Source organism: Platichthys flesus, chromosome 23 (genome assembly GCF_949316205.1).
Source record: "Platichthys flesus chromosome 23, fPlaFle2.1, whole genome shotgun sequence".
In the NCBI taxonomy this organism is placed as follows: Eukaryota; Metazoa; Chordata; class Actinopteri; order Pleuronectiformes; family Pleuronectidae; genus Platichthys; species Platichthys flesus.
This window is the reverse complement of record NC_084967.1, coordinates 16706453-16721391: the sequence shown is the minus strand read 5'-3', so window position 1 is coordinate 16721391 and position 14939 is coordinate 16706453. Positions and strand designations below refer to the sequence as shown.

Below are 14939 nucleotides of genomic sequence, written 5' to 3'. Positions count from 1 at the left end.
TTTTGAACAACAAGAGGAAGTGGAGCTGTCTAGTCGATTTTTATTTATTATATATATCTATAACATCATTTTAAATTTTTTATAAGTCTGTGAGTTAAACACAAACACGCCACTGTCATCTAGCGGTTCACCTGGGGCTTTTATTGTGAAAAATGCAGCCGACCGGAAGTCCTGTCCGGCGGGTCACAGCCTTCACCTCCGTGATGGCGGCGGGTCGAGGGGAGTTTTTCCGGAGTCTGTGGACGGGTCTGCAGAGACAGCTTCCTCCAGGAGGACGAGCAGCACCGCCGGGTCGCGGCCGAGGGAAGCCCGGGCCGGAGAGAGGAGCTGCGGGCAGCCCAGGCGGGAGGAGGTCGCCGAGGGCCGCGTGGAGCAGCGCCCCCTGGAGGTCACCAGCTGCCATGTGACGTCACACTCCTTCATTCCTCCTCAAGTCATGAACCTTTTTATTTGTGTTGCAGCTTCGGAGGAGAAAGAGAAGAGAGGAACTGTCTCGAGACCAGAGAGGTGTACCTGCACACGTGAGTCCAGCTTCCGGTCTCCACACGTTCAGCCCAACTTCCGGTCCCTTCAGAGATTTCCTGTGTGAAACCCTCTGCTCTTATGAATATGATCAAGTGCTCTCAAAGGAATATGAAGAGTGAACCAACATCCTGTCATATTCATAATAAAGGCACCAAACTAAAGACCTGCTAATGGATTCAAACAGAATCTAAAGGGATTGAATCTACAGGACATTAATAAACTTGATTGATATTTTCAACACATAGAAAATGATTAATACAGTTACAATAATAACATTAAATGAAAACAGCTGGTACTTTTAATTTGATGTCAGTTGTAATTGGCTCCTTTGTGACAGTAGTGACACGAGGAGCTGCTGATTGGCTGAACCACAGCCTTGTCAGTGACTTGCTCCTCGTCTCTTCCTCCTCAGGCTGCCTCCGGAGATCCTGCTGAAGGTTCTCTCCTTCCTGGACGCCTCCTCGCTGTTCTGCATCAGTCATGTCTGCCAACTCTTCCACCAGCTCGCCAACGAGGAGTAGGTCTCCTCATCTCTCCCCGTCCCTCACGTCGTGTGGAAGCATTCTGATCAACAGCAAGATCTACCAAACTGATCAGACTGTGACCTCGTGTTCTCCTTCTCGGCTGCAGTGACCTGTGGAAGGAGATCTACACGTCCGAGTTCGGGACTCAGACGTGGAGGCCGAAGTCGGCCCATGATGCAGGGGTGAATGCGAGTCGGGTGGAGGAGGTGGAGGAGCGGCCACTGGGACACTGGAAGAAGATGTACTTCAGGACACTGTCTGGACGAGAGGTGAACAAGTGGAAGAGAGAGCTGAGGGACATCAGGCCGCACACGGGGCTGCCCCGGCAGACGGAGCTGGTCCTCAGGTACGACAAGAAACCTGGAGGTGGTCTGGCTTCACCACTATTTACTCTAGAAGGTGTTTGATTCCTGCACACCAGCATCACCCAGTGGCCAAGGATGGAAAGGTTCTAAAGCTTCGTTCCACTTGCTCTTCTTGTTTAAATCTTCTCCCTCCTGTGCTTCTTCAGGACCATGAACGTGAGCTGGGAGCTGACGCTGTGCGACTGCTGGGGGGGGGAGGTCACGCTGCGGGAGAACCAGGTGCACTTCCTCCAGTCGTCGCTGGTCGTCCGCTGGAGCGAGGGCGTGTTCCCCAGCTTCCATCACATCAGCAGCCTCCAGGTGCACGGCGTCCGGAAGGAGACGCAGAAGATCCCCAGAGTCAGGTAGTAGGAGACATTTCCCTCTTCCTCTTCCACACCTCCTCTCCTCCACCTGTCCTCCCTCTCCTCCTCCATCAGGCCCAGCTGGAGGTCTCTGATTCTAAAGCTGGACATGAAGACTGAGGCTCACAGCTTCATCGGCAGAGACAAACTCATCAAGCTCATACATCTGTCGCCGGGCGTCCTCATCGGCAGGTGGAGGGTGAGTCCTCGAGGGAGAAAACACATGATGCTCGTTTGCTTCTTCTGGTTTTGATAAATTCTGACAATGACTAGAATTCATGTTTGTTGAGATGACAGTGATTAAATCCAGCTGCTTAAAGAAGAACAAAAAAACAGCTTCATGGACACGAGTCCTGTAAATATTTGATTGTTTTCATCCAGATCTATGAATTATCCTCTGGGAAGTTAGTGAACATGTTAAAGAAGGTGATCTTTCTTTGTGTGTGTGTGTGTGTGTCTGTCTCTGTCTATGTGTGTGTGTCTGTCTGTGTCTATGTGTGTGTGTGTGTGATAACAGGGTAAGAGCTCTGTGGCCTTCATCATGGTCAGTCTTCACTTCCACAAGCTGGTGGAGAAGAGTCTGCTGGGATCTCCGGCCTGGTGGGTTCATGTCTCTTTAACCGACTCTTAGCTGAGGAGCTGAGCTCATTGCTCATCGTGCAGGAAGGTGATGAAGAAGCTGAGAACTTTAATATGAGAACATCGTACTCGACACCGTTATCTCCAGTCCCATTAGGACCTGTGTTCTTTATCCACATCTTAGCAGTTTTATTTCTGATTGAACTCCCAGTGGAAGTCATCAGGCTCTTGTGTGTCCCTTCCTGCAGCCTGTACTCTGAACCCGTGGAGAACCCGGACCCGGCGTTGGACCCACAGGGCTACAGCGTCCACTTTGTCCTGCACAGCCCCGGAGCCCTGATCCTGTCGGAGCACTTCAGCCAAGTCCACTGCCGCTCAGGTGATCCGCTCCTCACTCGTCTGGACGGAGAGTGTGTTCATGTGTGTGTCCTGAACTCAAAGTGAAGGTTCTGATTGTGGTCTGGTGGATTTGCTGTGAGCAGTTCGGTTGGAGCATTACCTTCTGGAGATGACGCTCATCGACGGCTCCGTCCTGCCGCAGCACAAACCGCTGTCTGGAAGCATCAAGCTGCCGTGGAAGAGCGAGGAGCTGGAGGGCGCCGTGGAGGTACGGCCGTCCAATCAGCAGGCCCACGTTGTTGGTTCTCACATGTGTGTCAGGGGTCCAGCCCGAATCCCTGATGATCAATACGCTGCAGTTAGAAAGTGAAAGAGTAGTCGAGTGTGACGCCATGTTTCTGCTGCGTTCAGTCGGGTTCCTGTCGTTTCCTTCCTGTCGTTTCCTTCCTGTCGTTTCCTTCCTGTCGTTTCCTTCCTGTCGTTTCCTTACTGACATTTCCTTCCTGTCGTTTCCTTCCTGTCGTTTCCTTACTGACATTTCCTTCCTGTTGTTTCCTTCCTGTCGTTTCCTTCCTGTAGTTTCCTTCCTGTAGTTTCCTTCCTGTCGTTTCCTTCCTGTCGTTTCCTTACTGACATTTCCTTCCTGTTGTTTCCTTCCTGTCGTTTCCTTCCTGTCGTTTCCTTCCTGTCGTTTCCTTCCTGTCGTTTCCTTACTGACGTTTCCTTCCTGACGTTTCCTTCCTGTCGTTTCCTTCCTGTCGGTTCCTTCCTGTCGTTTCCTTCTTGACGTTTCCTTCCTGACATTTCCTTCCTGTCGGTTCCTTCCTGTTGTTTCCTTCCTGTCGTTTCCTTCCTGTCGTTTCCTTCCTGTCGTTTCCTTCCTGTCGGTTCCTTCCTGTCGTTTCCTTCCTGTCATTTCCTTCCTGTCGTTTCCTTCCTGTAGTTTCCTTCCTGTCGTTTCCTTACTGACATTTCCTTCCTGTTGTTTCCTTCCTGTCGTTTCCTTCCTGTCGTTTCCTTCCTGTCGTTTCCTTCCTGTAGTTTCCTTCCTGTCGTTTCCTTACTGACATTTCCTTCCTGTTGTTTCCTTCCTGTCGTTTCCTTCCTGTCGTTTCCTTCCTGTTGTTTCCTTCCTGTCGTTTCCTTCCTGTCGTTTCCTTCCTGTCGTTTCCTTCCTGTCGTTTCCTTCCTGACGTTTCCTTGCTGCCTCTCGTAGAACTGCTGCATCATGACGCTGACGGTGCTGAGCGGGTTCCTGACGCCGGTCTGGTGTGTCAGCACGCCCATCTTCATCAGGATGGCCAAGAAGCCGCCGGCGGCCGTGTACTGCGGCGAGCACTTCCTGATGCACCACGACGGGCCCGGCGGTAAGGTGAAGATGAAGCTGGTGTGGGTGAAGGAGCAGAAGCAGTTCTTCCTCATCAGCCTCATCATCTACATTTAATTTCCCAGAGTCAGTTTGTGTTGAATCTCTCGAGCAGAAACTTTGAGTTTCTCTACTTTTTGTTCATGTTTCACTGAATCAGTGAAGACGTCAGAAAAGAGAAGATGTTTAAACTCCAGATGTTTCAGCTTCATTTGTTTAGAAAATACTTTTTTTTCTCTAGAAATCAGGTTTCATTGTAAATAAGAAGTTTCTGATCATCTGTATTTTGTTTTCGTACATTTTCACCTATGTTTCACTTTTGAATAAAAATACTAAACAGAATTCTCTCGTCCTGAAATTTCAAATCACAAAGTAGGACATTTTATATAAAGAGTAATTTGATGTGTTTGTAACGATGGTTAGTTTTTAAGTTGGAACATGTTTGTTTGTATAAACTGAGAAGAATAAGTTGATTTTCAACACGACCTCATAAAGTAAACTTCTCTTGTGTTCTTATCAAGTCAGACACCAGGGGGCGTTAAAGACTCTGTGGCTTCACTTTTGGGACATGACATGTTTATGATGAGATGAAACGTTTATGAGACATTTGACTGAAGAGAGGTGACGGTTGTAGTTCTCACCATCCGCCACTAGATGGTAATGAGGACTCACATGTCACTGACGACCTATAGTTCAAGTTAAAATGATAAAAATCAACAAGTCCTCAGTGTTTTTATTAGTTTTTTATTACTCAATTAAAGTTTTGTGCAGAATTCTTCATATTTCAACAGTTTCCTGCTGAATCTTGGTGATAAACTCTGGTTGTTAATAACTTCATAGTGTTTTCAACTGATCCCAGTTCAGCTTCACTCTTCAGCTGCAGCTGGTTGTGTCTGTGACTCTCAGTCAGTTGTTCTCTCGGGAGATGGAACCCACTCAGCAGAGTCACAGAGAACAGACGCTCAGGGAGAGAAGGAGGAAACTTCCTCATGTTCACACTCACACATCAGACTCACTCTCATGAAGCTGCTGGTTTCAGGTAGAACAGGGATCTAGGCTCATGTACTGGTCTCTGCTTTCAGGTGTGTGGTGTGTTGTAGCACAGAAACAGCCACAGAGATCAGACCAGGTGGGGGGGGGGGGGGGGTTGGCAGCAAGGAGGCAGAAAAGGGGAAGTCCCAGGAGGGAGAGGAGGAAACCAGTGGAACCAGTCAGTTCACTCGTGCGAGGGATTGTCTCTGTGTTCTGTCCTGAACGAGACGCTGCAGAGGAGACGGACGAGAGACGAGAGAGAAACATCATGGCTGTGAACAAGTGCATCAAATATCTGCTCTTCTTCTTCAACCTCCTGTTCTGGGTGAGTCTGGAAAACCACACATCGTTTAGTTTCCTCCTCCTGTTGAACTTCTCACCACTGTACAGGTGAAGAACTGGACAGACCGTGAGGTTCCTAACATTTGATCACACCTGGACTTCATGATTATAATATACTAATATTCCTTCCAGTGGTTTTGAGAGTGAATCAATGGAAGATTTATGATGTTTTTCATTCATCAATCCTTCAGAAAGTTGAGTTCTATTTGGTTCTGAAGCAGCGTGAATGATGGGTGTGTCCACTGGTCTCGAGGCATTAAATAGCTAAAGTTAAATTTTTAACAAACTAATTTCATCCTATTTTCTGTTCTTATGCTTCAGGTTAACAGTTTTTTGTTTATCTTTTGAGTGTAAGGTTAGTCTCTGCTGTGACCTCTGTCTCTTTTCACTCAGTCTCTGTTCTGTGGTATCAGCTGCGTAGAACCGGTTGCGTTGATCTTTATCTCTCGGCCGCTCCCTCCACAAACAACAGGTTGGGTTTCAGGGCGTGGCTCGACGCCCGGCCTCTTCTGTCCTCTGCTGCCTTGTGTCGCTCCTGCTCTCAAGTCTGAAAGGCCAGTGGAGCTGGAATGAGGTCATGATTAGTTTAGCCCAGCATGGCCATCAATTATTGCTCAAGGGAGAGAGTCGGTGGAACTTCCTGAAAGCGCTGGAGGGAAAGAGTGATTCATCTCACTTGGCTTCACACGACTGATTTGTCAATTTATAACTCAACAGAAACCTGAGGAGACTTGATGTTAATGTTCTGTAGACGTACACGTTAATGCAGGTGTGACAGAAGCTGGACGAGTGGAATGAAAGTCACTTTTACTTGAGCAGGTTTCACACGTGAACCTGGAGGATGTCTTCAGAGCTGCATCTGGCCTGTGAAGAGTCGGGTCTCTGGTCCAACTCGTCCTCTGTGTCCCGGTGTCTGTAGATGCTGAGGTTATTTCAGTCCGTCCCACGTGTTCCCAGAAACAATATTAAATCGGTTTTAACCTGATTTGAGCCACTCACAGCAGATCAGGATGGCGAGGGCGGGGCCGGGTCCCTATTTACTGTAAAACCTATTCTACTGTTGTTTTTCCAACTTGGGGCTCCACTGCAGCTTCTGGTTGTGAAGTGACGCCTCCCAGTGGTAACATCCCAGTGGTTCCTATGGTCGCTCAGCTCCACCGCTGCAGCAGAGGGTGGAGATGTGGTGGTCTGTGAGAGGAGAGAAACAAACATCATCTGCCGCTCCATCATCCTCCATGAATAAAAGAGGCTGCGTTCAGGGATCAGAGGAAAGAGCCCGATGGACACAAAGTGTGTTTCTGACCAGTAATGACAAACATGTCGTTTTAATACCAGCAGAGGAGCAGTGACGTCTGGTTGTGTTGTGGTTGTTTGTATTTTATCTCCATGAACAACTTCATATAATCAAAGTTTACAACATTTGAAATACTCATCTAAACTAAAACAAAACATGTGGATTCAAGGTTTAAACAATCTGAATGCTGGTTTTCGATGTTCCACAGCCGAGGATCGTCTTTGACTCACTGACATCTTCACATCTGAGGAACAAAAACACTGATCTGAAGTCAGTGGTTCAGTATCACACACATTTGGCTCATATTCAGGTTGATATAATGAATTAGTGTTATTACAGTGAAATGTTGTCATATCTGTTAACATTCAGACTTTCAAATCGCTGCAGCTCCTCTTTTCAGCCTCTGTCTCATTAAGACCCCCCCCCTCCCCCCCGGTGAACCCCAGTCTGCTCTGATTGGTCAGCTGGTCCACTCTGTTGTGATTGGCTGACCGTTTCCTGCCTCCTGCTTGAGAACGAGCCATTTAGAAACGTCCAGTGATATTTTTCTAGATTTGGAGGTGAACTAAGACGGAGCCTGTGAGCATGGAGTGTTCTCATTGGTCGATCTGTCCCTCGTCAAGTTCTTTCTGTGTGAGTGTAATCCTGAACAAACAGGGACACACCTCCCTCTTGTTTTGTGTGTGTGTGGTGAATTGTGAAATGTCGACGTCTCGTCTGCTTTTGAAACAAATCAACCACAAGAGCCACTGACTCACAACCAGTGTGTAACTGAGTCACTGCACAGGAATGAAACAACACAATGAACCACTCCGTTTTATTCTCAGCTGATTTTCTCTCTGTTCATCCTCGATGTGCGAACTCTTCACTCAAATCCTCTTATAATCGATACGCTGGTTCAGAGTGGACTAAATCAATCCTGGTAAATTAAAGAGAAAGGAAGTGGAATCCACATTAACTGTATTCATGATTGATTATTATATAAACAATCTTTACCAGTTTATAAACACAGATATATTCTATATCAACTGAAATCTAGACCAAATGTGAGAAATGAATCCCTGGCAGCTGAAACCAGATCAATTCAAATCTCATCCGGATTAACTGGAAACCTGATGAAGCACATTGTTTAATTTGTGATGGTGATCTTGTGTAATGTTGATCTTCTGGACATTGTATTGCTTGTGTTTCCGGTTCCTCCTGATCTGGGTTCAGTGTCGTTTGCAGTCGAGCGGCAGCGGGTTCAGACCTGCTGACTTCTGTCTCCACTATGTGGCTCGACTGGTTTCCTGTATGTTTCTGAGCGCTGACGCAAACGCAGGTTTAACCACAGATTATAGATTTAACTGTGAGATAACAAACGCACACACCTTCTGACAAAGACTCACAACTCCTGACCCGCCCTGGTGCCCGGCTGCAGTATAGATCATAACCCTCCTCCACGTTAGCAGATGGGACCAAACTAAATCAAAGTAGAGGTTCAAAAGTTCTTTGATGATTTAAAAAAAAGGGCTGAGATGTCATGATGGACAGCTGAGGCTGATGGATTCTTATTTATTTACACAAGTTATCGTCATCATCTACATCCACACCTGAAGTGAGCGGCCTCCTCTCGGCTCGGAGTTTGATCCTCACCTTGAGTTGGGTGTTGGTTCCGTTCTGGAGCAGTTTAGTAGAACTCTCTGTTGATTGGTCGGTTTCCTCAGGTGATGTTTCCACCTGCACACGGACGACCTCTCTGTTTGTCGTTCAAACTATTTGGACTTTAAATGTGCACAAAGAAAACTGGGCTGACTGGTCAAGGTGTGTGTGTGTGTGTGTGTGTGTGTGTGTGTGTGTGTGTGTGTGTGTGTGTGTGTGTGTGTGTGTGTGTGTGTGTGTGTGTGTGTGTGTGTGTGTGTGTGTGTGTGTGTGTGTGTGTGTGTGTGTGTGTGTGTGTGTGTGTGTGTGTGTGTGTGTGTACGTACACTCAGGGTGTGGTGGCTTCACTTCACTTCCTTTGTGAGCACAGAGGTCATTTCCTTAAAATATTTTTGTCCCCTTTCCGTTCGAAAAGAGAATGATCCAACTTTTGATTTTAACGTAAACACAACTTTTCCTTCTATGTTTCATTTTTCCAGGAAACGTTTCAAACACAAATTTAAGAGACGTGCAACTGATGAGCATTTTATTTTTGTTATCAAGTATTTTTCTACTGAATCATCCTGTAAAATCTCTTTTCTAACATTTCTGATTTTATATAATTTTCAGGTGTCAAAATGGTTCAAACCCGCTGATCTGTTCTGTACCTTTTCAGCTTATTCTTTAGAAACATGAATATAAAACAGTATTTCAAATTTTAAGGGAAAATCTTAATCTGTAAATTACCAAGTTGTTCAACCTTTTAAATAAATTCATGTAATGAAGATTTCCAGACGAAGTAAAATGTAAACGATCGTGAGTGAAAACAAACTTACTCATGTTTGTGTTTTCATGTCCACTACACTTCAAACTCTGAGACGCACAACAAACACACATCTTGTGTGGTGTCATTTCCTCTAGTCTTGTTTTAACACACTTAATGATCATGTGTTGATTCGACACAAGGACGTGTGTGTTCATGTTCCCGCTGCAGGTGGCTCACCACCTCCCGTGTGTTTACATTTTGTTTCAGCTGTTTTGTCCACCAGATGTCACCAAAAACATGTTGCACAAAATTAATCTCTCTCCCCCCTCTTTCTCTCCCTCTCTCTTTCTATCACTCTCTCTCTCACTATCACTCTCACTCTCTCTCTCACCCTCTTTCTCTCTCTCTCCCCCCTCTCTCTCTCCCTCTCACCCTCTTTCTCTTTCTCTCTCTCTCCCCCCTCTCTCCCTCCCTCCAGCTGAGTGGTTGCATCATTCTGGGCGTGTCCATCTACCTGAAAGTCAGCAAGGATGGAAACACGGTGAGACTCTAAATTTGATAATTTATTAATTACCACATACAAAGTCAGAGTGGCAGCTGACACCCCCCCCCCCCTCCCCCTGCTCTCTGGTGCAGATCTCTAACACGGCGATTCCTGGCGTCGACCTGATGATCGCCATCGGCGTCATCATCATGTTGCTCGGGTTCCTGGGCTGCTGTGGAGCCATCAAGGAGAACCGCTGCATGCTGCTGCTGGTGAGAGGCTTCTCATGTTCACATGTTCACATGTTCACATGTTCTCGTGTTCTCGTGTTCTCTCATCATCTCATGTTCTCATGTTCTCTCATGTGTTCTCATCTTCACATGTTCTCTCGTGTTTTCTCATCTTCACATGTTCTCTCTCACACTTCCTGTTTAATTTAAGGTTGAACTAATGTAAAATAATGTGAATGTGTGTTTCACTGCATTTCTATCCAATGTTTCATTTCCATTCTGACTCCTCCCTCTCTTTGTCTCAGTTCTTCATCTCCCTCCTCCTCATCTTCATCCTCCTGCTGGCAGCAGGGATCCTGGGAGCTATTGGCGAGTCAAAGGTAAAACAGGAAGTGAATCTGTCTTGAAGACGTCGATCATTTCTTCACTTTGTTGAGATAATCAAGGTGTGTGTCTGTTTGTGTGTCTGTGTGTTTGTGTGTGTCAAGGTGAAGGATGTGGTGTTGGAGGAGCTGAAGAAGTTAACTCCGCTCTCGGACCAACCACAGAATGTGAGGGATGATGTGGAGACGATGCAGCGGGAGGTAACACATTCAGATGTTATTAAATCTTCATGACAAAGAAATGTTATAGTTTGATAATATACAGTTTAACTAACTTTATCCTAAATAAAAAGAAAACACAAATAAACATATGTTATATGAAATATAAAGACAAATGCACATCCTTAAATGAAAGTTCATATCGGCTGATTTTCTTTAACAATAATAATTTCATGACTTATTTCAAATCTTTTTTAATCTTACCACAAGTTTCATGAACACAAACTTCTCACTTTTTAGTTTTCAAAATTAAAAACTAAAGACGATTAATCTATCAAGTTAAATATTCATTAAACATGAAGCCCACTCATGAACCAGTCAGGCTGTAGTTACCATATGGATCCACCAGAGGGCAACAGCTGCACACTGTGGGTCAAGCTGAGGGTCGCGGTCCTGTGTGAGGTCACTTGCTCTGCAGACGAGGTCACGTCCACTGATGAAATGTCACACGAGACAGAAACTGGATCAACTCAGAATATCTGTGGGACCTTTAACTTCCCGGCTGTAGTTTGGTTGGACGGGTTCTTCTCAGGCTGAGGTTGTGTGTTTCTCTTCCAGCTGAAGTGTTGTGGCATCGTGAAGGGACCGTCCGACTGGACCAAGATTCCAGACTCGTGTCGCTGCAACAGCACAGATCCAGACTGCAAGTCGGGCGCCGTCTTCCAGGAGGTGAGTCCACGTCACAGCTCGTAGGTCCTCTGCATGGGGACGCTGCTCTGCCTGTGATTCAAAGACACAGAGGAGAAGCTTCTTAAAGATGATGGTGATGAAGATGAGGATGAAGAAGATATTGAAACTGATGATGATGATGATTATGATGATGATGTTGATGATGATGATGATGATGTCTCACCTGCAGACTTGTGGTGATAAAATCATCAGTCTGCTGGAGCAGCACATGAAGATCGCCCTGGGAATCGCTTTCGCCGTCGCTGTCCTGATGGTCAGTGCGCACACACACACACACACGCACACACACACACACACACACACACACACATTCACACACAACTGATGTGTCTCTGTGTAGCAGGTCTGTATATCATTTAAAACGTGTGTACAACAATCAGCAGTGTTTGTTTACAATCATCCGGTCCATCATCAATACGACCTGCATTCATCTACAAACACTTGTATACAAACAAACAAACAAACAAACAAACAAACAAAAGCTCAGTGATCGGCCACACTACAAGTGAAAAATCCACTTACCACCTACTGGGCAAACAAGGGAACAGAAATACCTTTGCATATATTGTAACTCACATCACACTGTTTAATCTTTATAGTTTATTTTATCTGTGAAATCTTCAAACAATCAGGAATCATTAACACAAGAAATTAATGTTTATCATATATATCTATTATTATTAACATTAATCTTGAAGAACATCAGTTGAACTGAAGAAGTTATAAAGTGAGAAGTCGAGTCATTTTCTCAGACTTGTGTAGAAACAACCAGTGGAGTCGCCCCCTGCTGGTCATTACACAGAGGACACATTTGCTTCACTTTACGAACCCGAAGTCTACGTCCGTTTTTGTCGATTTTTACAGGTTTGTGTTAATAACATCAGGATGTGTGATGAGAGGATGTAGAATGTCTCATGGGTTCTGGTCTCTGCAGATCTTTGGAATGGTCTTCGCGATGGTTCTCTACTGTCAGATCGGCCGGAAGAACAGCGGCGCCACCACCACGAACGCCTGAGGCCCCGCCCTCACTGCCTCGCAACGGCCAATCAGCTGTGCCTAAATGACCCGTGCAACATCTACCTAACCTCAGTGCTTCTGTAATTTCTCCTGCGGTTTTATTGTGAAGGAATATTTGAGTTGTAAGCTAATACGTCATTATCTTAGATTTATTGATCATGATTATGAAATAAATTATTGAAACGGTTCCTGGAGAAGAAACAGGGCATGAATTATTGATCCAGTGAATCAGACGATCTGAAGCTGCCTCATGATTTTACAGAACTTTTCTCTTGTCCAAGTTAAAACTCAAACAGCAACAATCAGCGTTTCACTCACGAGGCCTCAAAGAACAAATCCCTGGGAAAAGTTAAAAATCAAAACCTAAAATCTTCATGTTGCTTTAGGCTTATTAAGTATGGAAGCCCATTACTGCCATAAAGAAATTAAAGAAGGTTTTGCATTTAATGCCATATAATAATTCAGTTCCTCAGAGGTTATTCCATTTTTTTCTACATGCATTGTGTCCATTAAATTGACCTTCAAATGGTATTTGTGTTATAACTGGCTTAAATGTTGTCATAATTTGACATATTGCAATCACTTATATTTTTGGATATATATAGTTTTTTTTCTAGTTATAGAACTGTATAAAATCCATTCCTTCGCAAAAATATAAATGACAAAAAAAAAGAAGGTAATTGTCACTTGTGTGTATCATAAAGACTTTTATTTGTGCATTGTGACCCTTTGGTGTATGAAAATAGGTTCATTTATATGTATTATGATTAAAGAAAGTTACATTTGTTCTGATACTTAAAGTCGGGTTCTGCTGCTGTAAAATAATTTCTAATCATATAAAATAATTCCTTTGAAAACAATATTACCATCAGAAAACAATAAACCTTGAATTTCACATTTGTTATCTGTTACAGAATATTACATCTTGTCAATGTTTTGTTATAAAAGTTATTGAGCGGTGGTTAAATGTTGTGAAGCCAAACTTGATCTATTTGGTCTTTTTTCCTTTGAATTTTGAATCTTAAAAACACATGAATTAATCCTCCAGTGTTTCCTGAGGAGCTGTGAGGACGTCACACTGACCCCAGACCAGCCGTTGAATGTCGTTGACCTGCTGTGATGAAACAGACGATGCTGTTTGTCTGTGATCTTGTCAAAATGAACCCGTCGTGTTCCTGCTGCCGATACTGATGTTTATCACTGTTCCAGATGTTTAAAGACAATAAATGACGAAGGGAAGTTGTGTCTTTTCTGATCTTTAAAACTTCACAGGCTCCAGTTTGTGTTGTTTTCTCATGTGGTCGAGCAAAGTGTAAAGTTTATTAACAAAGCATCTAAACTCAAAATGTGTCTTTGTATTTTACTTTGTGACTAATTCTGAAAATTAGACAAAACACTTTAAGCTGAAACATCTCTTTAAGGTGGGCGGGACCAATCATGAGTCTCAGCTGTCAATCATGAGTCTCAGCCCATTTTGATATCATCAGAAATCTGATCCCATGTCGATGGATTCAACTGGGTTCTACTGGTGCTGTGAATTCCCACTGCAGGCGCCTCCTGGAGGCTGAAATGTTGATGACACTCTGGACCAACAATGACGGATGAGAATGTTCCACTTCGTCAGTCACATGTTTGTGCAGCTCGAGTTTTATCGTTACTGTGCGTGTGTGTGTCTGTGCGTGTGTGTGGGTGGACACAGCTGATCGTAGAAGCAGACACACACTCACACACACACGCACACACACACTCCTCTTCAGTTATTTTTAGTCCAAACTAAACACGGCTCTGTTTAACCACTCGACTGAATTCCATCTGAGTTTTTACTCTTCACTGAGTTTAAGAGAAACTGAATCTGTTGTTAAACTGTTTTAGTCTGCTACACAATAGAGAAGGTGTTGATACCAGACATCCCATAATAAACAGAAACCACCCATGTTGCATTGCAGGAGATAATGACAAAGGCAGACGAGAAGTTCGTTATCACGTTTCAGCTCAACATGTAACGACGCGTTGAAAACATTCTGACAGGAACGTCTCAGTTCAGCCTCGAGTTCTTCATCTTCTTCATCTTCTTCTTGTTCTTCATCTTCTTCATCTTCTTCTTGTTCTTCATCTTCTTCATCTTCTTCATCTTCTTCTTGTTCTTCGTCTTCTTCATGTTCTTCATGTTCTTCATGTTCTTCATGTTCTTCTTGTTCTTTGTGTTCTTCGTAGAACGTGTCCTCTGAAGGAATCAGTTGGTCTGTGAGGAGACGAGGAAAAGAAACAGGAAGTCGTTAAGAAGCCGTCGGGCTGTTGAGTCCTGTTGACAGTTTCAACTTGTTTTTCAAAACATGTAAATAAAGACTTATTGTTTGATATTTCTCTCCTTCTCACTCGTTCTTTCTTTTCCATCTGTCGTTCTCTCTTCACTTCCTGTTTTTCGTACATCTCTTCATCTTTCTTTCTCAATTTCTCTCTTCCTCTTAATTTGATCTAATGTTACCTGGAATAACCTCATCTCCTCCTCCTCCTCCTCTTCTTCTCTTCTTCTCATCTCCTCCTCCTCTTCTTCTCTCCTCCTCTCTCCTCCTCGTCTCCTTCTCTCCTCTCTCCTCATCCTCCACTCTTCCAAACTTGGTCATGTTCTTCGTTCAGCAGCCAAACACTCTTGAGGTTTAAACATCCATCACACACTCACACTCACACACACACACACACACACTCACACTCACACACACACACACACACACTCACACTCACACACACACACACACACACACACACACACACACACACCCACAGACACACACACACACAGCCCTGCTCGGTCTCTAGTCC

The 14939-nt window shown here is 44.5% G+C and overlaps 3 protein-coding genes across 3 annotated transcripts in view; all 3 read left to right on the top strand.

Annotated features, from left to right (window-relative positions):
* The first annotated feature begins 130 nt into the window (after window positions 1-130).
* On the top strand, window positions 131-4335 carry LOC133948539 (F-box only protein 15-like). The gene is made up of 10 exons (XM_062382349.1): window positions 131-388; window positions 462-521; window positions 938-1042; window positions 1156-1395; window positions 1561-1758; window positions 1834-1957; window positions 2276-2358; window positions 2586-2716; window positions 2820-2944; window positions 3893-4335. The coding sequence occupies exons 1-10, from the start codon at window positions 153-155 to the stop codon at window positions 4118-4120; spliced, it is 1530 nt and encodes a 509-aa protein (XP_062238333.1). The 5' UTR covers window positions 131-152; the 3' UTR covers window positions 4121-4335.
* Window positions 4336-5238: 903 nt separating this feature from the next.
* On the top strand, window positions 5239-13358 carry tspan9b (tetraspanin 9b). Its single transcript, XM_062382986.1, has 8 exons — window positions 5239-5399; window positions 9575-9637; window positions 9733-9852; window positions 10116-10190; window positions 10299-10394; window positions 10971-11081; window positions 11272-11355; window positions 12037-13358. Exons 1-8 carry the CDS (start codon window positions 5343-5345, stop codon window positions 12115-12117), a joined length of 687 nt encoding a protein of 228 aa, XP_062238970.1. The 5' UTR covers window positions 5239-5342; the 3' UTR covers window positions 12118-13358.
* A 1538-nt stretch (window positions 13359-14896) lies between these two features.
* LOC133948908 (23 kDa integral membrane protein-like) overlaps window positions 14897-14939 on the top strand; it is a 3965-nt gene continuing 3922 nt past the window's right edge. Inside the window, exon 1 of the mRNA XM_062382987.1 lies at window positions 14897-14939. This exon is cut by the window's right edge and continues 86 nt beyond it. The gene's annotated coding sequence lies outside the window, so the exon portion shown is untranslated.

What these genes read in the sequence shown, in the direction of transcription:
- LOC133948539 (XM_062382349.1), top strand. Translation starts at nt 153, where the DNA reads ATGCAGCCGACCGGAAGTCCTGTCCGGCGGGTCACAGCCTTCACCTCC. An exon ending in CAGACGGAGCTGGTCCTCAG is followed by an intron (nt 1,396 to 1,560) that starts GTACGACAAGAA and finishes GTGCTTCTTCAG; the next exon opens with GACCATGAACGTGAGCTGGG. An exon ending in TCCTCATCGGCAGGTGGAGG is followed by an intron (nt 1,958 to 2,275) that starts GTGAGTCCTCGA and finishes GTGTGATAACAG; the next exon opens with GGTAAGAGCTCTGTGGCCTT.
- tspan9b (XM_062382986.1), top strand. Translation starts at nt 5,343, where the DNA reads ATGGCTGTGAACAAGTGCATCAAATATCTGCTCTTCTTCTTCAACCTC. An exon ending in TCAGCAAGGATGGAAACACG is followed by an intron (nt 9,638 to 9,732) that starts GTGAGACTCTAA and finishes TCTCTGGTGCAG; the next exon opens with ATCTCTAACACGGCGATTCC. An exon ending in CGGGCGCCGTCTTCCAGGAG is followed by an intron (nt 11,082 to 11,271) that starts GTGAGTCCACGT and finishes TCTCACCTGCAG; the next exon opens with ACTTGTGGTGATAAAATCAT.